Source organism: Scyliorhinus canicula, chromosome 13 (assembly GCF_902713615.1).
Source record: "Scyliorhinus canicula chromosome 13, sScyCan1.1, whole genome shotgun sequence".
NCBI lineage: Eukaryota > Metazoa > Chordata > Chondrichthyes > Carcharhiniformes > Scyliorhinidae > Scyliorhinus > Scyliorhinus canicula.
The window spans coordinates 114,588,862-114,614,410 of NC_052158.1; the positions used below are offsets into that span (position 1 = coordinate 114,588,862).

Here is a 25,549-nt window from a genome sequence, read left to right on the forward strand (position 1 = left end):
GAGTGATCCTAGATGAAAAATGGCTGCCCGGACCGGAATGTTTAAGGAGAATGCTATCAGTCTGACTCTGTCTGTCCCTACCCCTGCAATGTGCTGATTGGCTTGGATGGGTCTCAAATGCATTTGGTTGGATGGTTAGTTGTCAATCATCAATGTGCAACATTATCTTGTTGAACTTTTAAAATTAACATAAATGGTGCATGTGGTATTCTTAAATGTGTGTTGGAATGCAAACTCTGCTCTTATCATTAAACTGGTATGTACTGAACTCTGCGATTCTGTTCATTTGAACAATGGACTATAATGTCAATTTGACATTCAGTATAATGTTGTATTTGCTTCTAGTTAGACTGTAGATGTTTCAAATCCATACTTTAGTTATTGCAAGCTGTGTTTTTGTAATCTAAGTTATGCTTGAAGTTTTTTGAGGAAATTCATTTTAAAATGGATTTTAAACGGCTTTAGTATTTACATTAAAATGGCTAAATCAATGACCCTTTTACCTATCAGAAATAACTGGTTCCCTTCAGCGTATCAGGAGGAATGTCTGTGAATATGCTTCCCAATTCAAAGGCATGATAGAATTTAAAGATTCAACTGAAAACTGAAACATCCACCAATTGATTGCATAAAAATATCTAAATTATTTGATAATTCATTATTGCAATTAAAAATGTTACTTCTCCTTAATGGTTTGTTAGTTTATGTTTTTGCCTGATCTACTCAGTATTTACACCATTTGTGTTTTTAGTTCTGATTTCGAGCATCTGCAGTATTTTGCTTTTACCATGCATCTTCTTTTGTTAGACATATGACCAATGGAAGGAAATGATGCCGGATCTAACAGCGTACAAATGGATAATTCCAGATTTTATCTGGGACCTCGATGAACGTATTAACTTTGGTAAGCTGATTTTGGTTGCAGATATATATTCAAAAGTGTTAGAGCTGTAATATTTATTCAAAATATAAACTAATTGTTCCGATTGTCGTGCTGTAGCTTTCGTTTTTAAATAAGCCAGTTCTTGTTCTGTTCCTTTGATGGATAGAAAAGTGTAATTTAACAACGATCTGCATTTTGCAGTGATGATAATGGTGCCAGTGTTTGCACGTACGCAATTGAATGAGAGCCCAGAAATTGATGTCTGGCTTCCTCAAGCATCACATTTTTGTAGTATCCCTAAAATGCAAGCAGTTAGAAGTAATTGGATTGACAATAACTTTCAATCTTGGATTTGTGACCTTGAAAACTCTTGAAAACCCTTGAAAAATTACTTTTTTGAATCAGGTGCAACTGGGGTTTAACAACGTGCTAAGTTCATAATTACTGCCATGAAAGAGCAGTTGTATAATTTTATAATTTGTTGAATGCAAATATCTCCATTTTGATAAGAAATTCCACAAATGTTTTGCAAGTTTGTTTAAAGCTTCTACCTGAGTCCCATGGTTGTGTCCCGATCATTTATTTAATTATCTATAAAATTTAAAAGTTAAACTTGAAGGGATTCAGAAGTTTTTACCTCCTGGTTTGCTGTCTGAGAATGCTTCAGTTTGATTGGCTGCTTATTGATGACATCACTTGCTGGATATTTAGCTGTGGATATTTAGTGCTCGAGTACATTCAAGTTTGAGATTGTTGGATTTTTGGACATTAAGGGAATCAAGGGATATGGTGATAGGCTGGTAAAGTGGAGTTGAATCAGAAGATCAGCCATGGTTTCGCAGGACCCATGTGACCTCCTGTTGCCCTCAATTCTTATGTTCTTACATTGCAACTGCTTCTGGCTGAAGAGAATAGTGAATACAGATCTAAAATGTGCACATTTATTTTTTTAGAAAAGATTCGGGAAATCTTCTCTGATGCAGAACTTGCTAAGTTACTACCTGATTTTGAGAAGGTTGGAGAAAGCCTGAATCATCTCAAAAGCCTACTATCGCCAGGTTGGTATCTGCTTGAGGAATGTTATGAGAGCTATATGAAGAGGTTTTGAAGGTATTTAGTCCATCGTGATGCTTCATGTAGTATTTCTTACACGTTTTACTGAGGGAACCTGCTGATTTGCTGCAAATCATAGTTGTTATTTGGAGAGTGACAAGTCAATAGTAAGCAACTATTTATGAAGCTCAAACCTTTGGAAAATGTTACACAAGCAGGTGCAAGGTACTATTGGGAAACCTAACTGATCTTTGCAGAATACAAGCAATTGTAACCAAAGTACCAACTGAGTACACATCCTCATTACAAAAACACTGCAAAGTGCAACATGTGGAGCAACAATTACAATGTGAATCATCTTTCAAAAAATAAAACCATAAGATTTTGATATCTTTCTGGATAATTATCATGAATGATCATGTAATCGAGTAGGATGTGAAACCTTCCATATCAACCTACTCATATTTATTCACAGGATAAATAGGTGACATTCCATATTGAATTGAGATAATTGCTTAAAAACTTCAAATTTAACTTTCTTTTCTGAGCAACATTATTTGAAACAACTCCTGTTCTTGCATTGATCTGATCTCTTCAGAGAACATACTGTTTGATACATAATGAGGGGGTAAAAAAGCTTCAGATTATTTCAGGTTAAAGCTCAAAACGTGACATGATTTACCTGTCCAAAATATTAAACAAAATGTTGAGTAGAGTACAGGAACGAATGAACAGTGCTCTTCTAAATACATTTGTAAACTTATTTTAAGTAGTGGATAAATAATAAATAATCTTAATTGTCACAAGTAGGCTTACATTAACACTGCATTGAAGTTACTGTGAAAAGTGCCGAGTCGCCACATTCTGGCGCCTGTTCGGGTACACAAAGGGAGAATTCAGAATTCTTGGCTTGTACGGGAATTGAACCCATGCTGCTGACCTTGTTCTGCAACACAAACCAGCTGTCTCGCCCACTGAGCTGCTCGTTTATGTAGATGACCACTGCATCTTATTTATGGCACCCGTCCTTCCTTGCTACCATTTCACTAAACTGCTGACCACGGGTTTCCTGTTTTATTTCCAATGTTCATTGACTATGTAAATGGTGTCCTTTTGTCAGATACTGCCACCCTCCCTTCAAAACCATTTCCTCACCCTGCTTCCCAGAAAGAGGGGCTTCACACACAACATTGCAACTAAATTGTCTCCAGGAATTACTTGTTTCCGCCCTGTGCTATTACCTTCAAATGGGTCCCAAGAGTCGATCCTGGCCTCTTCCTCATCTATCTGCTGCCGTGGCTATATTGTCTGACGACATGGGGTCAGGTTTCATATATAATCTCTCTCTCCTCCATTTCTCTCAACTGCTTTGTGTTGTTGGACAGTCCTACATGCAGTCTCGAATGAACTGTAGATTGCATGCATTAAACATTGGAAAAACTACAGCCAATGACTTTGCTTCGCAATAAATGCTGTGTCTTTGCCACTGATGATATTTCTTCTTCCTGTGCTCTCAGATTGAACCAGACGGTTTGCAACTTTGGCATCCAATTTCATGCCAAACTGAGCTTTCAACATCGTGGGCGGGATTCCCCCCTACCCAGCGGGGCGGGCGGTCCCGGCGCCGAGGTGTGGCGTGAACCACCCTGGCGTCGGGCCATCCGGAAGGTGTGGAATCCTCCGCACCTTCAGGGGCTAGGCCGGCGCCGGTGGGGTTTGCGCCGCGCCAACCGGCGTGGAAGGGGCTTGGCGCTGCGCCAACTGCCGCTGAAGGGCCTCCGCCGGCCGGTGCGAGTTGGCGCATGCACGGGAGCGGCAGCATGTGCTGCAGTCATCCCAGTGCATGCGCAGGGAGGTTCGTCTCCGCACCGGCCATGGCGGAGGTCCACAGCAGCCGGTGCGGAGGGAAAGAGTGCCCCCACGGCACAGGCCCGCCCGCGGATTGGCGGGGGTCAGAGAATCCCGCCCCATATCTTCTTCATTGCAAAGAATATTCCCACCTCTCTAATATTGGCCAAGCCTCATTTTCCTTGGTTCACCTGCTGCTGCAGCTCTCATCAGTGCCCTTGACACTTCGAGATGTAACTATTCCCAAACTCTCCTGGCTGCCCCCCCACCCCCCAAATGCACGATGCTTTGTAAATTTTAGCTCACCACAAGCCCTGCTGCCCTTGCCCTACCCTCCACCAAATCCTGTACCTGTATTATACTTGCTTTGTCCCCCAAATCCTCCAATATAATATTTATTTGTCAGTATTTAAATCCCTATACTGTGCTTCCCTCCTACCTCTGTAGCTTCCTCCAACCACCAAACTCCTTGCTCATGGTTCACCATTCGTCTCTGTCTTTCCTGCTATTACCCCACCATTGAAAGCCATGTCGGCCTACTCCTGCTCCTAGTTCATATGTTCTGGAGTTCTGTCCCTGACACACTCTGCCACTGCAACCACCCTCTCCTCATTAAGACTCTTCATAAATCTATGAGCAAGACCATAAAACGTCTTATGATCAAATTTCTGGTCACCGACCCTTGCTTGGCAACTATTTTTGTCTGATTGGGCTTCCATAATGTGGCATAGGGTGTTTCCTGGATTAATGCTTCCATATAAATGCAAATTGCTAATATATAATTTCATTTATTGCTGAGTCAGTTGACTCGGTGAATCAACAGATGTCAGATGTGGCAGTGCTGAGCTTAGGTTTTGCCTGTCTGGTTGATTTTCTTTTTGGAAAAAGTAAAATAGACGGAGGTTTAAAAATGGCTAAAATTAACATTTTCAAAATTTGTGCACTATAGATTAAGTTTTCACAACAGGGAATAACTCCTTTAACCATGATTAAAAGCAGTGTAACTTCATACAGGATGTGTCCTGAATTTTCTACTATTTTGTACCTGCATATCTGATTAGCTGTAGTCTTGTCCCAAAATAACTGAAGTCCAATGATGCATATGGTCAGGTGAAATAATATGGTGAAGGACTCAAAGTAATAACATTGCCTTTAAGTGTATCTTTGTTCAGAGAGATTTCCCTTAAACTTCAGTTTTGTAGTGCTACTGTGAGGGAGAATTGATATTGGACACTGGAAAGAATGAGAATCTAAAGTAAATGCTACAAAAATATTAGTTTCATAAAATCTATTAAAAGACATGCGGATATTTTTTCTTTTAAGGTGATAACATTAGAATACCAAAGAAATGGCTGATATCATTTTTAACCACACAAAAAGAAATCTGTTCTGTACCAATTGTAGAAAATGATCAAGTGCAGTATTTCAGATTTTGGGGATGAGTTGTATGGAGTGGCGTACTCATTTTCATGTGTTCTCAGTCAACTTATGCACTGGGCAGAGTAGTTAAAGATGTGACATATTTGTGTTTCTCATTTTGCTGCCTTTTCACAGGTGAAAATCTGTATAATGAAGTCAAAGGAGTCTCTGATCTGCTTCTGTTGTTAGGTGTGTGAATTACTTTTGTTGTCATTAACCCACCTACTTACAGTTTTAAAAAATCCCTAATACTTTTTTTCTTATCCACATTTATATACATATATACATCATTTGAAATTGTTTGTTTTATGCTTACATTATACCTTGAAATTGGTGACTAAATTTGAGATTACTAAAACTTTCATTTAGCCACTTAAAATGTTTTTCTTTGGGTGATTGCAAGGCACAACATTGTAAGTAACTTGCCATTTCCAAGTGAAACTCAACTACTTGAGCTGAACCTTTCATATTTTGAATACTGGAATATGGCTTGCATTTTCTACGTATAGCGGCATTAGAATTAAACCCCAGAAGAAAAAAAACTAAAGTTCTTTCAACATGAATAAACTAGGTTTTCTTACACTTAACAACAGATTATTTTTATATTTTCCAAAATGATCTGCTTTATGTAAATGTATTCCTTAGTAACTCCTTCCCATAAAATATTTTGAAGTTTCCTGAAAGGCCTGAGAGTAATTTTATGCTCATTCACCTCCTTTGACTTCAGTAGATTCTTTGGCATGTTGTATGTAAAACTAAAGTAGCAATTTATAAGAATGAAGTTCAATTATGAACTAAGTATAATAATTTTTTTAGCATTAGAATATGTTCAGCGTCATCCTGTACCACTGGGATGTAGACATGTCACCAGAGGGATAAACCAGAATGTCAGTGGCCAATAGAATATGTAGCCGAGTGAAGATGAGTGTTGCTAAGCAATAATGTTGAGGAAAATTCATCATTTTATCTTGGAGAATGAATTATGTTTCAAAAGCTTGCAGCAAAGTCTCCATATTGTCAGCTCTCTTTGCAGTTTATTATATTGAATTTACAATGCAGAACCATTATTTTAGCCGCTAGGTAATTGACCCTTTTCCCTTCCATAGATTTATGTCTTGTAATAGCCTTTGGAGAAACATTTTTCAATATTAGCGAAGTAAAAGTTTCAGCCATTTCAAATACCGTACATTTCAGTGGTAAAATTCCAACATAAACAAATGGCTTTAAGCAATTTAGGACTCTGCAGATTAGACAAACAATGTCAGGACAGTGTGTTTTGCTTGCGGTGTGTGTTTCAGAGCTTTTTTGATTCCTATTCTGTTTGTAGAATATCATGCAGTCCATATTTTGTTGCAATTGACTGCTGGACAGAAAAAATAACTTCACTTTTGTACAGCCAGACATAAAAATGTTCACTTTTACAGCCAGACATTTCTAAGAGTAAAGAGGAAGAGAAAAGTATTGTGCCAAATATAAGCTTTTCATCAGGCTTTAGTATCTGCAAATATTATCGTCACCAATTAAAATTGAAATTTACATATATTTGAAAATAACACTTGTATTCTTTGAAAATTGTTGTGAGTTATGTTGCCAACCAAAAGACTGTAGCGTGCGATTAGCTACATTCCAACTCAATTATCCCTCTTCGCAATGTTACTTATTTCCTTGACAAATAACTGACTGCAAAAAATTTCCATGAAAACTGTCATAAAAGAAAGGCAATACATCATCATATTAAAAAATATTGCAACCACTCGTACATGCATGTTAGCCAATAGGTCCATGTTCCCCATTCCACTTGATAGATGTAACCGAGTGACTTCATTGCTGCATTCTATGTAGGTAACGCATATAGGAATACAAGTAAAATAGATGCAGATACTTTAATGTGAGAGTTCTAATAAGCTAAATGTTAATTTAATTGTGGGAAATATTTCCTACTTTTTCAATGTTTGGAGCATGAATAAATAATGTATTCTTCTAACTTCCTTATGAAATAAAGCCTAGGTATCCACCACTAACAGAATTATTTTATTCTTTGCTATAGTCCGCTGGTTTCACAACACAATGTGTGTCTTATAGTATCAATAAACTTTTGGATAATATTTTATATAAGCTGCTTGATTACTCATGATATTGCTCAGGCAGAACATTTAAAAAAAAATAAAATTGAAGTCCAGCTGCTAATATCTCTGCAAGGGATTGCTCTCAAATTGTATCCAAGCAAACACGAAGAGCTTGATCAGACCCAGGATTTCTGTGTAGTTGAAATTTCAGTTACAATTTTTAAATGCTTTAAGTTGTCTCGATTTAGTGAGATTTTCAGTTTTAATATGAAATGTGCTGCTTGCTGTGTTTGTTTTGAAATGCTGTGGAGTAACCCAAGTGCCTCCTGTTGTCACATGATTGAAGTCCAAGACAAAGCAACTCCATTGATTGCCATTCCATTCATCACCTTGAACCTTCACGTCCTCCACTACTGGCATACTGCTCTCGTATGTACTACCTGACATTTATTTTAAAAGACAATTTAGCATGGCCAATCCACCTAACCTTCACATCTTTGGGTTGCAGGGGAGAGACCCACGCAGATATGGGGAGAATATGCAAATTCCACACGGGCAGTGACCCGGGATCGACCCCGCGTCCGTGACTCCGTGAGGCTAATGCGCTACCGTGCCGCCCCTGTACAATCTGACATATCCACTGCAGCAACACCCCAAGGCTTCTTCAACAGAATCCCCCGGACCTGGGACCTCTACCACTTAGTAAGACGAGGGTAGCAGATGCATGGGAACACCACCACCTGCAGGTTTCCCACCAAGTCGCACACCATCCTAGCTTGGAAATATGTCACTGTTCCTTTACTGTTGCTGGGGGTCAATATCTCAGAACTCCCATCACCACTTTCGTAGTCCCTTCACCACATGGACTCCAGCAGTACAAAAGGCAGCTCAGCGCCACCTTTTCAAAGGCAGTTAAGGACGGATGATAAATGCCGGCATTACCACTGTCACCCACATCCTGTGAATGAATTATAAAAAAGCATAATTGGTATGGAGCAATCAAAGTGATTTGGAATGTTGTCTCTGTTATTAATAATTATTGGGATAATCCTATATTATATAGAATGCTTAATTGTATAGATGTTTTCTGGTCAGTATTACAATATGTTAATGAGGCCAGAAGCTTCAGTTTTTGCAGCTATTTAACTTTAATGGCTGTGGGCACGGTTTCCCAGGACGTGGAGAACCCGACAGCTGAAGGGAGGCAAGAACAATCAGATGCAGCAGATAGGTGTGGGCTAGGTGGAGCAGGCAGACTACTTTGCCTTGGCTGTCCAAGTTAATGTACCATGATCTGCTTTGTCTCTCCCCTGTGATGTCTCACGTTCTTGCTTTCTTTTTCTCTTCCATGTTCCCCCCGCCCTCCCACCTTCCCACAATCTCTCCCATCTATCCAACATTGTGACTCCTCCATCACACTTTGGGGATCACTATTCCAATAATATTGCTGTTTGAATCTTTACTCGCTGCTGTTTTGCCTCCTTTAAACGTAATTATCTGTTTTGGTATTCAACATCCAAATTGGTTCATTGTGTCGGAAAAGTTAGTCCACTGTTATGTGGTTTATTGCAGATTCTGCAGAAAATTCAACTGCTATGAAAGCATCTGATACTCAAGGTTTTGACAACAATGGGAAACAGTATAAGAAGGCAAGTTTCTAGTTAGAAACTAGTTGATTTCTTCAATTATTCACCTAAGTATAGAATGATCAGAGTTTGCATTTTGATCACCTTAAAAATAGAGTAACTGAGAACAAGTAAAATCATCAATTGTTACAAACTTTGTGGAAGTTAAGCGTGGGATGAGGAATGTGGCCAAATTTGATTTTATTCCAGTCGAATAAATGGTTGAGCACATATTCAACTTGTGTTGCTCAAATTGTACTAATTAAACTTTTCTGCTCGACAGATGAGTTTTTTTTTACAGAATGCCAGATTTCGTAACCTGCTTAGAACACCAAATAAGGAAATTTTAAAAATTATGTTTTGTGTTTTACCACTTCTATCTTCCTAAAACGAGAACTTAAAAATGAAGTCTGTCATTTTTCAATAATAATATGATTAATCTGTATTTAAACATTAAATTGAAATGCAAATCAAATTCAGACGGTGATACATTACAACAATGATTGAAAGGTACTGATAAATGACAAATTTTCCTATGAATGTTGCACATATCAAATTTGTGACATGGCTAGTTAGAGGAAATTGATACTTTTCCCCTACTTTGCGAACAATAGCTAACCTTTATATATTTCGGAAATCTAGCCTGATGTCCCACTGTTAAGCTTATAGAGAATGTTAATAGTGGGATAACCCAAAGTGGCTGTCAGTTAGCAACAGGGCTCAACAATATTTAAAAGATTACGTGGATAGTAAAGCTCCGATGTAGCAGGTGAAGGAATCATAAGAGTAGCATTGTGAGCCACAGAATTTGTACGGTGCTGAAGGACGAGAGGAAGAATAGTAACTCGAGCTAAGTGTGAAGGGTAGAGCTGTGGAGGAAGAAACTTTTGACAAGAAGCTAAAATGCACTGGGCAATTATACTGGGAAGTGTCATTTCTTTTTAGAACTCTTTAATTATGGGTGTGTTTATTTGGAGAAGTGTATATACTAGGACAATGCAGAAAGCAATATGGTTGCTGGTATGTTTTTCTACTTATTTGTTTTTTACGAAGGACACATATGCAGTGTACTATGCATATTATATAGTTTGAGTTGCATAGGTAGGTTTAAATGTTAGTTAATATTTTTCAATTTTTATGTAATCTAAACAAAACTGAAAAAATGCAATTTTCAAGTATGTTACATTGTGCAGATATTTTATAGGGCAAATAACCTGCCAAGATATGCTGCTGATTGGACTACAACCTTTTGCAAAATTATTAATGATATTCTATCAATAACGTCCAGTTTTTCCAGTTAATAGCTGAAAGAATGACCTTACAAGATTTAATGTTTAGACCTTTTACTGTAACAAATTATTAAGAAAAATTATTCACAAAACATTATTTTTGTTTTGTAGGCAATTTTTTTGTTTTGTAGGCAATGTTTACTTTTAATTACATAAATTGACATTCTCCTTGTATACTCATCACCCAACGCACTGTTCATGGAATTAAAATCCTTTTAGCAAACCATTCATAGTTCTTCCCAGATTCCAATAAGTTCAAATATTTCCCCACTTTGAGTGACGGTCTTCATGCACTTACGTTTTCAGAGGGATCCTTGAAACCACCAATAGCTGTACTACCTGCTACAATGATTCTTCCCCTTGGCCGTGTCAGAACAAATCTCCTGAAACTTACACAAGGCTGCAAGATGCACTTCTTTGACTGGAGACTGTTTTTGTTTCTCATCTGGCTGTGGTACTCACAAAGGTCGAGCAACCTTTCTTCTCTACTAACTGCACTCAACCTCCTGTTTTCCTCCCCTGCCCAAAAACCTGGAGCCAAAGCATCTATACTGGTTTGCATTTCTGTCCCTGACCTTTTTGTCCCAGGTGTGTGTATTTAGTAAGTTCCTTATCTTGGGCCTCATTCCAACTGCAACTGAACCAGGCTTGCTATCAAGCAGCATTTGGAACACGTCACATGACCCCTCTTTATTTTACCTATGATCAAAAATGCAATGGTTAGCACTGTTGCCTCACAGCACCAGGGACCCACGTTCAATTCCAGCCTTTGTTGACTGTGTAGAGTTTGCACATTCTCCTGTGTCTGTGTGAGTCACTCCTTCCCACTCCCCCCCCCCCCCCCCCCCCCCCCCCCCCGCCCCGTCCAAGGATGTGCAGGTTAGGTGAATTTGCCATGCTAAAATTGCCCTTTGAATGTGCAAGTTAATGGGCCTATGTGGGGATGCTCATTCAAAGGGTCAGTGCAGACTCAATAGACCGAATGGGCTCCCTCTGCATTGTAGGGTTCCTATGATGCAGGTTAAGACAGACCTTCAATTTTATAATTTTAGTAATTATTATATTGTTTCCCACTGTTAGAATTGTTCAGTGTTCATTGTGGTGTTATCTAAGGTAAACAAAGTTTTTACTGTAACTGCATTACTTAAATTATGTAAGATGGAAGTATTGTAACAGTTTAGGTATAACTTTCAGGGAGCTCTTTTGTCTGAGCCTAAATATTGGTATATTATAAACTGGATTTGCTAAGCTCATTTACCCCTTACTAATGGGTACCAAATGCAGCAGTCCTTTGCTCATTAAGCACTACATGCTTTCCCATTCCTTCTAAGTGTTCATTTGTCTTTTATGTTGTGTTTTTTTTATTTTCCTCCCTAATGCTTTCCCTTACCCATTGAAAACTCATGAAGGGTGTGCTTGGGGAGCTCATTGTAATCCAGCAGCAAATCCAGGAGCATGAAGAAGCAGCACGCAGGGTTGCCGAACAGTTAAACTCTGGCTCCTCTCAACAGAAACGAAAGGTGATAGATTGAACCATCATTTGAGATAACCAAAGCTTGATTCCTTGGCAGTGATTTTCATTCAGGGATATTGTGCATATTTGAAATGCTCATTAGTTTTGCATATTAAAGGAAATACTGTTAAAAAAATTCATTGAGAAATGGCTATCTGTGAACAACAACCCAGGAGACCTTTTAATATACATTGGAAATGAGCTGTTATGAATATGTGCAAACAATTTTACTAATTATTTAGTTATTTGTGGATTGTGTGCATGAAATTTATGACCCATTTTCACAAATTACCTGCACTCAATTGCGTTATTTTGTACAGACTCCTAACATATTTTAATTAGCCTTTATACATGTTGAATTTGTGGATACAGTTCCAGCTCATCCACCAAGGTTTGAAATGGCCCAGAAGTTGCAACTCGTGTCTTTGATTGCAAAAATGATTGAGAATTTAGTTACTGTAATGTGAAACATCGTTTCACTCGGAAACTGATTCCTTTTGGAGCAAGAGTTGGAAAATGCATTATTTTGAAACGTAGTTTAAGTTTGTTCAACTATTTTGACCATTGCAGCTTAATGGTTTGACCTAATTAGTTTGCATCTATATAACGGAATAGAAAGATATTCTGACAGGGTTAGGTAAAAGAAGATTGGGAGGATCCTGGAGTGAAGTATAGACACCCACAGAGACTTGCTGGTTGCACTGAGAGGCCTGTTTCTGGCAGCAGACTCTAATTCTACCTGGTTTGATTTATTGATCCATTTTTTATAGTTATCTTTATCTCTACATATTTAGAAATGGTCTGAATGATAAAGTACTGAATTATTTGATTTGTAAAATGGAAATATATACATGCTTCACCACTCCCATGATATTTTTTGTAGGGCAATCTTTTTAATTTTATTATGAAGGACGATGGAACAAAGATGTTAAAAATCTTGTTATCCTTTTATGCAGACATGTTTCAATACAGTTTAAGTAAAGCTCATGAACTGACATCCAACTGTCGTGAGTTTGTTGATAGGTAGAAATAATTTCTAGTTCTGCATGCTGTAGAATTTTAGGCCTGGGTTGCATTGCATTGTTGTTACTTAGTACCGTACCTGACCGACAGTCCAAAAGTACAGACCAGTTTCTAACCCTCTATGCTACCTGTTAATTCAGCAAACATTAGTGTAAAAACACACGTGACAGGGATTGATATAGTGCATCTCTTAACAACTAATTTGACTTTTGCACAGTTACTGACAGGTCATCTAGAGGCTGATTGTTACTTTTGAGAAGAATTGCACTTCTGAAAATTTCAACCTCCTGTATTTTAACCAGTTTTTCATCGTTGTCAAATTCTAACCTCATGATGTATCAGATATGTATTTGTCACAAGTCTAATTCAGATTAATCAGGAAAAATGTTTATAATCTTTCTGACAAAATGCAAGCACAGATTTAATTGTGCAAAAAAACATGGGGGTAGATTTTGAAATTCCCATTTGGGCATAAAGGTGGCATGGCGAACTGGATTCCCATTTATCTTCATGACCATTGAAACAGTGGAAATAAAAATTGAGCGGTTTCTACACCAGGCAGCTAATCCACAATGCCAGTTAAATGCTAGTACCGCAAGTTATATAATTATTGCTATTCAATTAATTGTTTACTAACAGTTAAATATTCACTGAAATTTTGCAATGTATAAATAATGTATCATTATGAGCAAACTTATAACAAACTCATAGTACATATCTCTCAGTGTAAAACATTTTTCTTAGATCTAAAGTTCAGAGGGGAACCTGGGTCACAATGAAATTAACCCCTGCTACCTCTGTGGTAACATCCACAAATTTGTAATAAGGACGTTTAATTGTAGCGCCATATTTTACAGAAGTAATAAATGAGATTTAAATATGTGGTGTTTGTAATAAAGTTTGATTATAATTTTGAGATTTTGAGTGCAATTTTGGTAGATTTGTGATGTGGTATAGTTGAATTTGCTGCTAGGATATTAAATGAAACAAAAATATTGTTTGTCAGTTGAATTTTCTTTTCTGTAGTGTCGAAATTACCATGCTTAAGAACATTTTTCCAACAGTTTTCATTTGGTTGCATGTTTAATTACCCTCACTGTTTTTCAGGTATCGGACAAGGACAAAGCTGAACAGTTGCAAGAAGAGCTTCTCCGCACACAGGTAATGAATGTGAATATTTAACTCGAAATATACTTCTAGTTTTGAATAACATGCATACTCTGCTGTAATACAAATAATTTCACTCTAACTTCAAATCTTTTGTAATGCTGGTGACGACATTATCCTAGTTATACCTGCGACACCATTGACATACTTATCTAAAATGTCAGGGGTATTGCACCATTTTCAGAGTCATTATATACTCGGCTTGAGGCTGGATCCAAGAATGTTTTGAGGAAAAGGATAGAGAAAGCTTTCAATAAATATTAGCACAAGTATGTTCCAGAAGCAGTTATTTGTTTAAGACCATCTATAGCTGTTAGGCCATGAGAGTTATTAATTGATTGGTGATAAAACCTTGCCTTGCTCTTGAGGACATGCCAGATTATGTTCCAGATTTAACAAGCAAACATCAATAATTCCACAAGGTTTAATACTTCCAAACTAGTGATGTAAAAGCTGGAAGGGAGAACATGAAGCAGAGTTTATTATCATTGAGAAAGGATCATATTAGTTTCTTAGTAAAGTTGAATTTTCAAGACATCCATTGGCCTGGAAATTGCTGGAGTGTTGCGTATCATGACAAGAGGTTTGAATTGGATTTTTACGTCCTCCTTCAGATTGGATGTTTGTACTGTAAGTTGCTGAAAATGTGAATTGCTAATGGGGAGGCAATAGGGCACCTGCAATTTCATGAACATTGGGTCCAAATGGTTGATTTCCTGAACCAATGACATTTAAACATAAGGAAAGAAAAACTGTGGGACAGGATACCGGTGGATTTTTGGTGAATTATGGATGCTGCTTGCTCTGTTGTGATGTAACCTGTTGGAGCTGCTTGTTAGTGGTTGGATGTAATTTAATCTGCTGGACTAGAGTAATTATTCTGCTTGGTGAAGCTGACCATGATACAATGTAACCTCTATCTCTGATGCTTTCAAGGTGCCGATGTATGATTTTTGACCTGTGCTACACACCATTTTAGCAAATATCCAATAGCAGTAAACAAAACAGTAAACTACATACGATCAAAAACAACTCTACGTTTTGTCTTACCATGCTACCAAGAAATGGCTAAATTGCACAGGTGTGAATGATTACTAAAATCACATGATCAGTAACAGTATCTGTTACTCGTTTTTGTAATGAATTAAAAATATAATTAGCCACATACGGATTCCCGTTTTGTCTTAATGGCTAGTGGTTAATGTATTGGACAGCTCTGGTCCAGTGAAATTAAAGAAGAAACTTTAATTTCAGTTTCATCGTGCATTTACCAAAAAGGTATATTTTGGTTTTAAAGTTTAACCGGAATTTATGGTTTGCTTAACAGAACAGTATTTATCATTTTCTCTATTTCCTTTTTATAGCTGAAATATCAGCGAATTCTTGAACGTCTAGAGAAAGAAAATAAAGAGCTACGAAAGCAAGCTCTTCAGAAAGATGACAAAGGCATTCACTTACGGAAAATGAAGGTGAAGATGTGTTTTCAGTTCTGGGAATAGAAGTATTTAGAAAATAAAACATTTTACCACTATTCCAAAAGCTTGACTTGTAGTCAATATCTGAACAGTTCATTATGAGAGTGTCCCATTTGTAACAATAGTTTTGGAATCCTGCTGTCCAACACTTTTCATACGGTGTTTAGATTGCAAGTAAATACAAGTCTAGTTTACTCATTGTTCAGAGGGCGATGGTGTGTTTGAAATGCCACAATGTGAAGCCATCAGCAGGATGTTCAAGGCTGCAGCTAGATAATGGAAACTTAGTGTTAAGATCAGTCTTTTGTGGCGATAGTTGTGGAAGATTTTGGTTTGCTTGTATAGCCAAGCATGAAGCATTCTTTATCCATACATTTCTTTCCTCTTGGTCTCTGAACGTGATATTTGGGATTAGGTTAAATTTGCCAACATTTTTATATTGTTGCTCTTTCTTCATTTGTTTTCCGTCGGTGGAATATTGAGAGGGTGACTACATCGCAAAGTTTTGATACTGTATTCACTTTATTTCCTCATTCTTCAAATCACATGGGTTTCAGTGGATATTTTTATAAATGGCCAGAAAAGCAGCATGATACACTCCAGAGTGGAAGAGAATGATGTAGTGAAATGAAAGAATTGGGGAGCTCAGGCTCATTTTCATTTGGTTCCATTTGTATCCTCACTAAGCACCTTCTCTCTACCAGCTCAGCCCAAGGTGCTGCTTTTCCTATTCCATAGCCACTGTTCCTCTGGCCAATATTAAAATGTTTCCCCTTGGATGCATCCTGATTAGTACCTCCACCAGATGGATGGTGATCCAGCTTATTCCTGTTGAAATAGTCACCGCTAGTTCTTGTAGCTGATAGCAGATGCAAAGCTGCTCAGTGTAATGACAGAATCACAAGTTTATATAGATGAAAATATGACATTAAATTTTAAACATTTGTTTTAGGTCTTTTATTCCCTTTACTGTAGTGTGAACTCTGCACAGTTTATTAATTAATTTCAATTTTTTCATGTTGCGTTTGGTTATAGTGCCATCATCTTATACCTGTGTTCTCTGGTTCTCAGCCCTTCACCAAAGCAAACTATTTCTCTCCATCTACTCTGTCTAGACCCCTCGTGATTTTGAACATATTTCTCAAATCTCCTTTCAACAATCTCTAAGGAGAGCTAACCTAACGTTGCCAGTCTATTCTCATAACTTAAGTTCCTCACCCCGAAACCATTCTCATAAATCTTTTCTGCACCCTCTCCCAAATTCTTCACATCTTTCCAGAGTGGGACACACTACCCTAGTTAAAGCTGAATCAATGTTTTGTAAAGGTTCATCACAACTTCCTTGTTTTGTATTCTATGCCTCGATAATAAAGCCCAAGATCCCATATAGCTTTAAAACCACTTCCTCAAACTGCACTGCTACGGTTTACAATTTGTACGCATACACGCCTCCCCCCCCCCCCCCCCCCCCATTCCCCCAGGTGTCTCTATTCCTGCACCCCCTTTAGAATTGTAGCCTTAGTCTCTCCTTGTTCTTCCAAAATATACCACTTCACACTTGCCTATTAAATTTCATCCACCAGCCTGTCTAGGTCCTCTGCAGTCTATCGCTATCCTTCTCACAGTTTGCAATGCTTCAGACCTTTGTGTCATCTGCCAATTTTGACATTATGCCCTGTACACCCAAGTCCAAGTCATTAATATATATGAAGAACATCAATGGTCCTTGTACTGACCCTTGAGATCTTAACACTAAGTTTACCACTTCTTTCTGTTTCCTTTCAAATGGCCAAATTTGTACTCATACTGACACTGTTCCTTTTAATAACGTCTGCAACTTTACTGGCAAGGTTTGTTTTGTGGCACTTTATCACATGCCTTTTGGAAATCCATATACACAACATCCACTGCATTACCCTCGCCGGACATCTGCTACCTCATCAAAAAATTCAGTCATGTTAGTTAAACATGATTTGTCTGTAAGAGACCTATGTTGAGTTTCTTTTGTGAGGGCCACGAAGAATCCAGCACGAGTTGTAGAATAGAAAGAAATAACATTTATTTACAATAACATATATTATATAAAACAGCAGCAATAACTCCCTTGCTGCTCACTCCTCTCCAGCTGGTTCCATACTGGTCAGCTCTATTTATGCAGGGACTCTGCTAATGATTTCTCTGCCCCTCTCATTGGGGATGCGCATACTCCCCAAGGATTGTGGGATTGCCATTAGTCCCCAGCCAGTGGTAAGCAGGCAGGTTATAACCGTTTCCTTAATTAATTCACCATTGTCCAGACATCCAGTTTGGCTGAATTCTAGGATATTGCCATTGGTTATATGAGCACGTTGGCTGAAAGTTAAATAATATATTTTTGAAAGTACTGAGTTGAAAAGTTATTCAACTGTCTCAGCTAACTTTTTTTTTTCCACTTAAAAAAAAAAATTTTGTGTACCCAATTCATTTTTTTCCAATTAAGGGGCAATTTAGCGTGTTCAATCCACCTATCTTGCACATCTTTGGGTTGTGGGGGCGAAACCCACGCAAACAAGGGGAGAACGTGCAAACTCCACACGGACAGTGACCCAGAGCCGGGATCGAACCTGGGACCTCAGCGCCATGAGGCAGCAGGGCTAACCCACGGCGCTGCTTGTCTCGCTAACTTTTATGATGATTTCTAATGTGCGGTACAGTATTAGATTATTTTGTGCATTAAATGGAAGAACTCTTCTTTTTCTAGAAGTCCCTGATTGACTTGTATTCTGAAGTATTGGACATTCTATCGGACTATGATTCCAACTACAACACTCAGGACCATCTACCAAGGGTGAGCAGAAAATTGTTGTTTTTAATTATGTAACCAGTATCCTAGAACAAATGAGAGTTGGTTGTGCACAGCATGTTCGACACTGAGAAATGTAGTTTTGTTTGCAAATGATTTTCATGTCCACTTCTACATTTTTGCTTTTAATTAGTGCAAGTTACTTTCTTCTAGGTAGTTGTAGTTGGAGATCAAAGTGCTGGCAAGACCAGTGTTCTGGAAATGATTGCTCAAGCTAGAATATTTCCTCGAGGATCTGGTGAAATGATGACTCGTTCACCTGTCAAGGTAAGGAGATAGAACATATTAAGGGAGATCTATAGAATATGGGAGTAAGCATGAGAAAGTCTCTGTACTTAACCTTGAATAAGTAGCATTTGCTTTGACGTTTTTGTAAATTATTCTATTTCTCAAGCTGATTTGTACAGCTTTCATTTGAACTATTTCAGAAGCATGAATCATTGGTGGGCCACTTAAAACATAGTGACATACTTCTCCTTATTTGGTAATGCATGGTGCAATGCCTTGTATTCAGCCTAACCAAACTGCTGTCTTTTTTTAAAACAGAACCACCATTCCCTTTGAAATCTTGCTGTTGTGCTCAGACAATTTTTTTCAATCTTTCAATTTTTTTGCATGGCCACACGGTATTTATCACAGATCCACGGCTGCGTGGCACCTACTCGGCTGCAGAGTGACCATGCACGTCCATAGGGCGCAATTCTCCTTCGTTAATTTTTGGAGATTTGTTCAGGGAGTTTAACTATGCCGGCTACTTCCCCATTGCCACTCTGGCACCCAGACAGTTCTCCTGCTGGCTTGGCAGTGCCATCCGGGCACCTTGCAAAGGTGTACACATTCCAGAGGGAAGGCCAGGGAGCCTTCCTGTACTTGCCCTGACCACCCTGGGGTTTCTGATGGCCCAGGAGATCCTCTGGCTGCCGTTCCGCCTGGTCCACATGTGGACCAGCATTGATCAGCGCCCGGCTGCAGCCTCCCTGGTGAGGTTGGTGAATCAAAGGAGGCCGTTGGACCCTGCGCAGATAGGTTGTAAGTAGGTTTACCATCTTCTTCCCCGAGCGTATTTCGGTCCCGTCCATTTGGGGCGGGGCCGACCGACTCCTCACGGGACTTCGGAGAATCCCGGAAGACACTGAGCCTAGCGGGAGGCTCGCTGAAGGGCTTTCTCGGCATTCACCATCCGCGTTACGTTCAAGTGAGAGCACAATGTGGCCAGAGAATCACGCCATTGTTTAGCAGGAAAGCTGGCCAGAACTGTAAAAGTGATGTTGTTGCTCGTTTTACTGGAGTGTATTAACACGCCTCCGTTTAAAGGCCGTGTGCTTAACACTACTATGGCTCTGTGTATGTAATTATGCTCAGGAGTCGCCAGGTGCCGTATTTAGACACCTCACAAGTATATCAAGGTCAGGTTCAAAGTAATAAATCTGTACACCGATTAGTAAGTCCAAACGATTGATATTTATTATAACAAATATAATAAATACACATGCATACGCTAAAGAGACTAACTTACTTCTAATACTAAACAACTAAAATACTTATCTAGACAGGAACAGGCAAGGTCAGGGGACAAGGCCTTCGTCCCGTTCTTGGTCTGCAACTCTCAGGTACTTAAAGTTGTCAGGATCTAGCAAGGTCTGGATCACGTAGCGATCGTTGTATTGGCACTTACAGTTCGATGGCTGATGGCTCAACGGCTGGTGATGGAACTGGAGTCAGGATGCGATGTAGCAGCAAAGCAGAGCCGGAGCAACAAAACAGTCAGAGCCGGAGCAAAACAGACCGAACCATGTGCGGGGTCTACTTTTATAGGTCTTAGAAGTCCGTGCCCCCTTGGGGCGGGCCTTTTACCTGCCATGTATCGATTGGGCCTTTCCCAATCGATATCTTCTAAACCCCCCAATCTGAGGGTCGTTCCTCGATGGGTGGGGCGGTCCCTATGGTTCTTTGTGTTGGTTACTGTGGTGCCGTTCTGTCTGGACGTCTACTCAAAAGTATCCATTGATACTTAAATGTTTTTATTGTGCGGGATCTGGATCACCTCATTACTATGTAGATCTGTTGCCATTTACACCTTTGGCTGAAACTCTGCACCTGGCCAAAAACTGGTTTCTGTACGTGCAGAATGCTAATTAGTCTTCTGCAAACTGCTTGTCCTTGCTAAGACTGTTTTTCCCTGCAGCCTTAGCAGTTCTCCATTTTGTAGCCCAGTGTCCATCTTGGATGGCTACAATGTGAAGGATTCGAACCAGAAGCTATGGTTATTTGCGATGTGAACTTTAAAAAAAAATTACAGCAAACATTTGAGTTGAAGCATTTCCAGTTTTCAATACACAGTAAATATTAAGTCAGTGAATCATGCTTTTTAATTTCTGTTTTGTGCCAATTAAATGAGGGAGATGTTAGTGCTAAGAAGAGAGGCATTATATATTTAAAATAATAGAAATGAATCCTTAAATTGGGTATACTGTATACGGTTCCGTAATGAGATGGACATTGCTGAATCTCTCAAACCAAAATGTTTATATGTTTGGTTGGGCTCATCTCAGTTCAGGTAGCGGTGTGGATGCTACAGTTGTTACAGTATTCAGTAAGAGATGTGGGGGGCTGGTGGGGATTCATCAGTGCTTCTGTTATGGCCACTCTAGCAACCTCTGCTAGATATTGAATATTGGCAAGAGGCCTTCACAGTACTACAGCTATCTAGTGCACACGCAAATCACATGGGAAGAAGGAGCAGCTGACTTGGAGACCAGTGGGGTGCCTGCTGTTTATGACATTGTGCACCTGCAAGGAGTCTACATTTTCAGTAGAAATGAGTAGTGGAGAAAATTGGTAGTTTCAATAACAGATTTCTCTGGGTGTTGCTAAAGATGAGTCAGATGTTTGACTACTGAACAGGAATTTGCTCAATTGTGTTATGGCAAAGGACTTTGCACATGAGTTAAAACATTTGGAAAGAAGCTTGTATGAGAGGGCTAGGTCTGAATTACTTGTCTTAATTACTGTAAACAGATAAATCGGTTTATTTCCCTCTCCTGCTGCAGCCACTTTGATTAATAAGTCTTTGCATTAGTTGTCATGGCTTTTACTTTCCTGTGTAGTATTTGCCTTTCATAGCAAGGGTTAAGAATTTTTTAAAAAACTCGAGGTCAAACGAATTTTCATTCTTTTTTCTTTTCTATATATGTCTGTATCAGTACTTTTGTGTTATGAGATTCTCTTCAATAAGTATCCAAATTCGGAACTTTTGTTCAAAGCTTTGAATTATGTAAAAGTACAACCCCTTCATAGTTTCCACTTTTTTAATATTACTCAACTTCTGCCGTATGTTTTTGATTCTGCGATAAGCACATATAAAAGAAATTATATATACAAAATATATTATGAAATATAACTAACTGGTACCAAATTTCAGAGTATGAAGTTTTATTTGTCACATATGTAACATGCTGAACTGGTTAAATATATAGCCCTTTGAATATGGTAACTTTTTTTCGGATTCTTATAGCTCAAAGTAAAAATAGTTGAGCTAATGTTGCAGCATTGTTATTGATCAGAATTGTTTTAAAATATATTTTGATTACTACTTCAAATAAGCAAACCTTTAATAAACAAATTACATAAAATGGAAGGCATTTCTTTTGTGATTGTATACTAGTGTTGATGTATTTTTGCAAAAATTACCCCTATTCATTGAATCTTTTCTGTGGATTTGAATTCATTCAGGTGACGTTGAGTGAAGGACCTCACCATATGGCAATGTTTAAAGACAGCTCACGAGAATTTGACCTTACCAAAGATGAAGATGTAAGCTATTATGTTTATGTCACCTAATTAAGATTTGTGTGTAATCACTTCACTGCAAATAGTGCAGATGCTGGAAATACTCAGTAGGTCAGACAACATCTGTAGAAAGAGAAATAGAAGTAATGTTTAGGTCGATAACCTTTTGTCAGAACAGTGCTAACATTTTTAAATTTGTTATTTCCTAGTTTGGAGCTTACCTCCTATTATTAACTGCTTAAAACCTTTTAGACTAATTTCGGCCCCTCCTACAACACTGAAATGACAGTAATCAGCCACAAATAGTACTATTTATGCTGGGGCTGTGCTTTGTTCCCATTTTTTGTCTTCCTCAACCACTCTGCAAGCTTTTCAATTAACCGCATTATCATTACTCAATGCTCCATAAGATTGTCCTCACTTAATTCTGAACTATTCAGTCATTGCTGGCGTATCCCTAACAATTATTGCTCTTCCCACCCTTGCACACGCATCTTGGGAGTTCCTCAAAGATCCATCTTTGGCCCTTTCATCATCTTCCCCAGACAGTGCTGCACTATCTCGGTACTACACTGGAGTGTGAGCACAGAAATCTATGTTGAAATTCCAATGCAGCACTGAGGGAGCTCTTTTGGTTGAGACATTAACCATGGTCCCATCAACTTCTCACTGCTGTTGAAGCGCTGAGGCCCCAGGTTCGAACCGGGCTCGGCCTTGGGTCACTGTCCGTGTGGAGTTTACACATTCTCCCCATGTCTGCGTGGATTTCACCCCCACAACCCAAAGATGTGCAGTTTAGGTGGATTAGCCATGCTAAATTGCCCCTTAATTGGAAAAAAATAATTCAGGTACTGTAAATTTTTTAAAAATCCAATGTTGTTGGTGTTGCCTCCATAACCTTACGCAATAGAAATCTCTGATCTTGAAATCTGCCAGACAAGAGCTGCTATTTCAGGGTCTGATCCGTTGCAAATCAATGTCAGAATTCACTGCTCATCAGTTTCAGCTGTGTAATGAATTCCTGTAACAAATCCTGAACCTCTAAATTCTACTTTTCCTATGCCTGTGGGAACGCTAATGATCTAATTGTCCAAATATATTGAGTAGCTGTGGTTTTACTTGCACCTTTGATAATTTTTGTCTATTTCTGTTTCTGTTTCTGCAGCTGGCAGCATTGCGCAATGAAATAGAAATCAGAATGAGAAATAGTGTAAAGGAAGGGCAAACGGTCAGTGCTGAGGTAAGGATAATTGCTTGCAATTATTTGCACTTGTAAAAATGTTCGTTGAATACTCGGTTAAAATGGAATTATATTGCCTAGATTTTGAATGAAACAGGACAATAAATAAAACTAGCTTTCAACGTAAAGTCTCTGTAAACAGTAATTTCTTTGGATATGTACGGTATGTACGGGGCTGTTTAGCACACTGGGCTAAATCGCTGGCTTCGAAAGCAGACCAAGCAGGCCAGCAGCACGGTTCGATTCCCGTAACAGCCTCCCCGAACAGGCGCCGGAATGTGGCGACTAGGGGCTTTTCACAGTAACTTCATTGAAGTCTACTCATGACAATAAGCGATTTTCATTTCATTTCATTTCATTTCATGTTTTATCAATTTCGTAGTTGTTGATGTTGTTTTTATGATTCGCAGACCATCTCATTAAACGTGAAGGGTCCAGGTCTGCAGCGAATGGTACTGGTCGATCTTCCTGGTGTTATCAGTGTGAGTATCAGAAAACAATTCTTTGTTCTGTAAACGAGAACTGATGCATCTAAGATCAAGGGACATCCAGTAGAATTTCCTTCTTGTGAGCTAATTACATCTATCGCTGTTAGAAAAAACGATCATAATGAATAAATATTGTAACTACATTGAATGTCAAATGAAACATGAAGTATTTGGATCAAAACTTTGACGATATTTTGCACTCTTTCCCATGTGGTAGCTTGTTGATATGATCACCCTCTCCCTGTGTCTGGGTGGGTTTCCTCCCACAAGTCCCGAAATGTGCTGTTAGGTAATTTGGACATTCTGAATTCTCCCTCTGTGTACCCGAACAGGCGCCGGAATGTGGCGACTAGGGGCTTTTCCCTTCATTGCAGTGTTGATGTAAGCCTACTTGTGACAATAAAGATCATTATTATTATGTGCCCCGTGATGATTGGATTAGATTTGTTTATTTTTTTTTAATAAACAATTTTATTGAGGTAGTTTTTGGCTTTATAAACAGTTACAGACATCATCAGAAAGGAAGCAAAAAAGGCAAAAATGTGCAAACATCCACGTACTTTCAATACTTCCACCGTAACATATTGCACAAGCCCGCTCCCCTCCCACCGGTACTACCCGCCATATTTTCCCTCCTACTCTACTCTAACCCCCCCCCCCCCCCCCTGCTGACGCTCACTCTCCCGCAAAGAAGTCAATAAATGGTTGCCACCTCCGGGTGAACCCCTGCACAGAACCCCTCAAGGCGAACTTGATTTTTTCCATCCCCAGGAAACTCGACATGTCCGCAAGCCACCACTCAGTCTTCGGGGGCTTTGAGTCCCTCCACGCCAATAATATTCGTCGCCGGGCTATCAGGGAAGCAAAGGCCAGCACATCGGCCTCTTTCTTCCCCTGGATGCCCGGGTCTTCCGAAACCCCAAAAATTGCCACCCCTGGGCTCATCACCACCCTTGTTTTTAGCACCTGGGACATGACCCCCGCAAATCCCTCCCAGTACCCCCTCAGCTCAGGGCATGCCCAGAACATGTGAACATGGTTCGCTGGTCCTCCCGCGCACCTAGCGCATTTGTCCTCTATCCCGAAAAATTTGCTCATCCGAGCCACCGTCATATGGGCCCGGTGAACGACCTTAAATTGGATCAGCCCGAGCCTAGCACATGTCGCGGTCGAGTTTACCCTACTCAGGGCCTCTGCCCACAGCCCATCCTCCATTTCCCCGCCTATCTCCTTCTCCCATTTAAGTTTCAGTTCCTCTGTCTGGGACCCTTCCTCCCTCATGAGCACCTTATAAATACCCGAGACTCTACCCTCCCCTTCATCCCTCCCAGAGACTATTCTGTCTAGGATCCCCATTGGCGGGAGGCGCGGGAAAGATGGGACCTGTCTACGAACAAAGTCCCGCAACTGTAGGAATCTAAAATCATTTCCCCTTACCACCCCAAATTTCTCCTCCAAGCTCCTCAAACTCGCGAAGCTCCCTTCCAGGAACATATCACCCACCCTTCCCGCCCCTGCTCGCCGCCATACTCGGAACCCCCCATCCATACTGCCGGGGGCAAACCGATGGTTGTCGCAGATTGGCGCCCAGACAGACTCCCCCATCTCCCCCCACCACTGGCCCCATATCCGCAGGGTCGCCACCACTACCGGGCTGGTGGTGTACTTGGCCGGCGGCAGCGGTAGAGGAGCCGTGACCAGGACTTCCAAACTGGAGCCCCTGCACGAAGCCGCCTCCACCCGCTCCCAAATAGACCCCGTACCCACCATCCACTTCCTTATCATAGCGATGTTGGCCGCCCAGTAATAATTGACCAGACTCGGCAAAG

General features: G+C 39.6%; 1 protein-coding gene across 11 annotated transcripts in view; it reads left to right on the forward strand.

Annotated features, from left to right (window-relative positions):
• opa1 (OPA1 mitochondrial dynamin like GTPase) overlaps positions 1–25,549 on the forward strand; it is a 130,174-nt gene that overhangs the window by 13,961 nt on the left and 90,664 nt on the right. For 8 of the 11 annotated variants that reach the window (XR_005462936.1, XR_005462935.1, XM_038817083.1 and 5 more), the window contains 12 exons: positions 808–904; positions 1,837–1,941; positions 5,339–5,392; positions 8,842–8,918; positions 11,593–11,703; positions 13,827–13,880; positions 15,251–15,355; positions 18,102–18,188; positions 18,357–18,470; positions 21,936–22,016; positions 23,158–23,232; positions 23,643–23,714. Coding sequence is in view for 9 of the 11 variants with exons in the window: in XM_038817083.1 (XP_038673011.1) it covers positions 808–904; positions 1,837–1,941; positions 5,339–5,392; positions 8,842–8,918; positions 11,593–11,703; positions 13,827–13,880; positions 15,251–15,355; positions 18,102–18,188; positions 18,357–18,470; positions 21,936–22,016; positions 23,158–23,232; positions 23,643–23,714 (1,032 nt within the window). In the remaining 2 variants the exon portion in view is untranslated. The remainder of the gene's footprint in view (positions 1–807; positions 905–1,836; positions 1,942–5,338; positions 5,393–8,841; positions 8,919–11,592; positions 11,704–13,826; positions 13,881–15,250; positions 15,356–18,101; positions 18,189–18,356; positions 18,471–21,935; positions 22,017–23,157; positions 23,233–23,642; positions 23,715–25,549) is intronic. The other 3 variants (XM_038817089.1, XM_038817088.1, XM_038817090.1) reach the window with 3 other exon arrangements.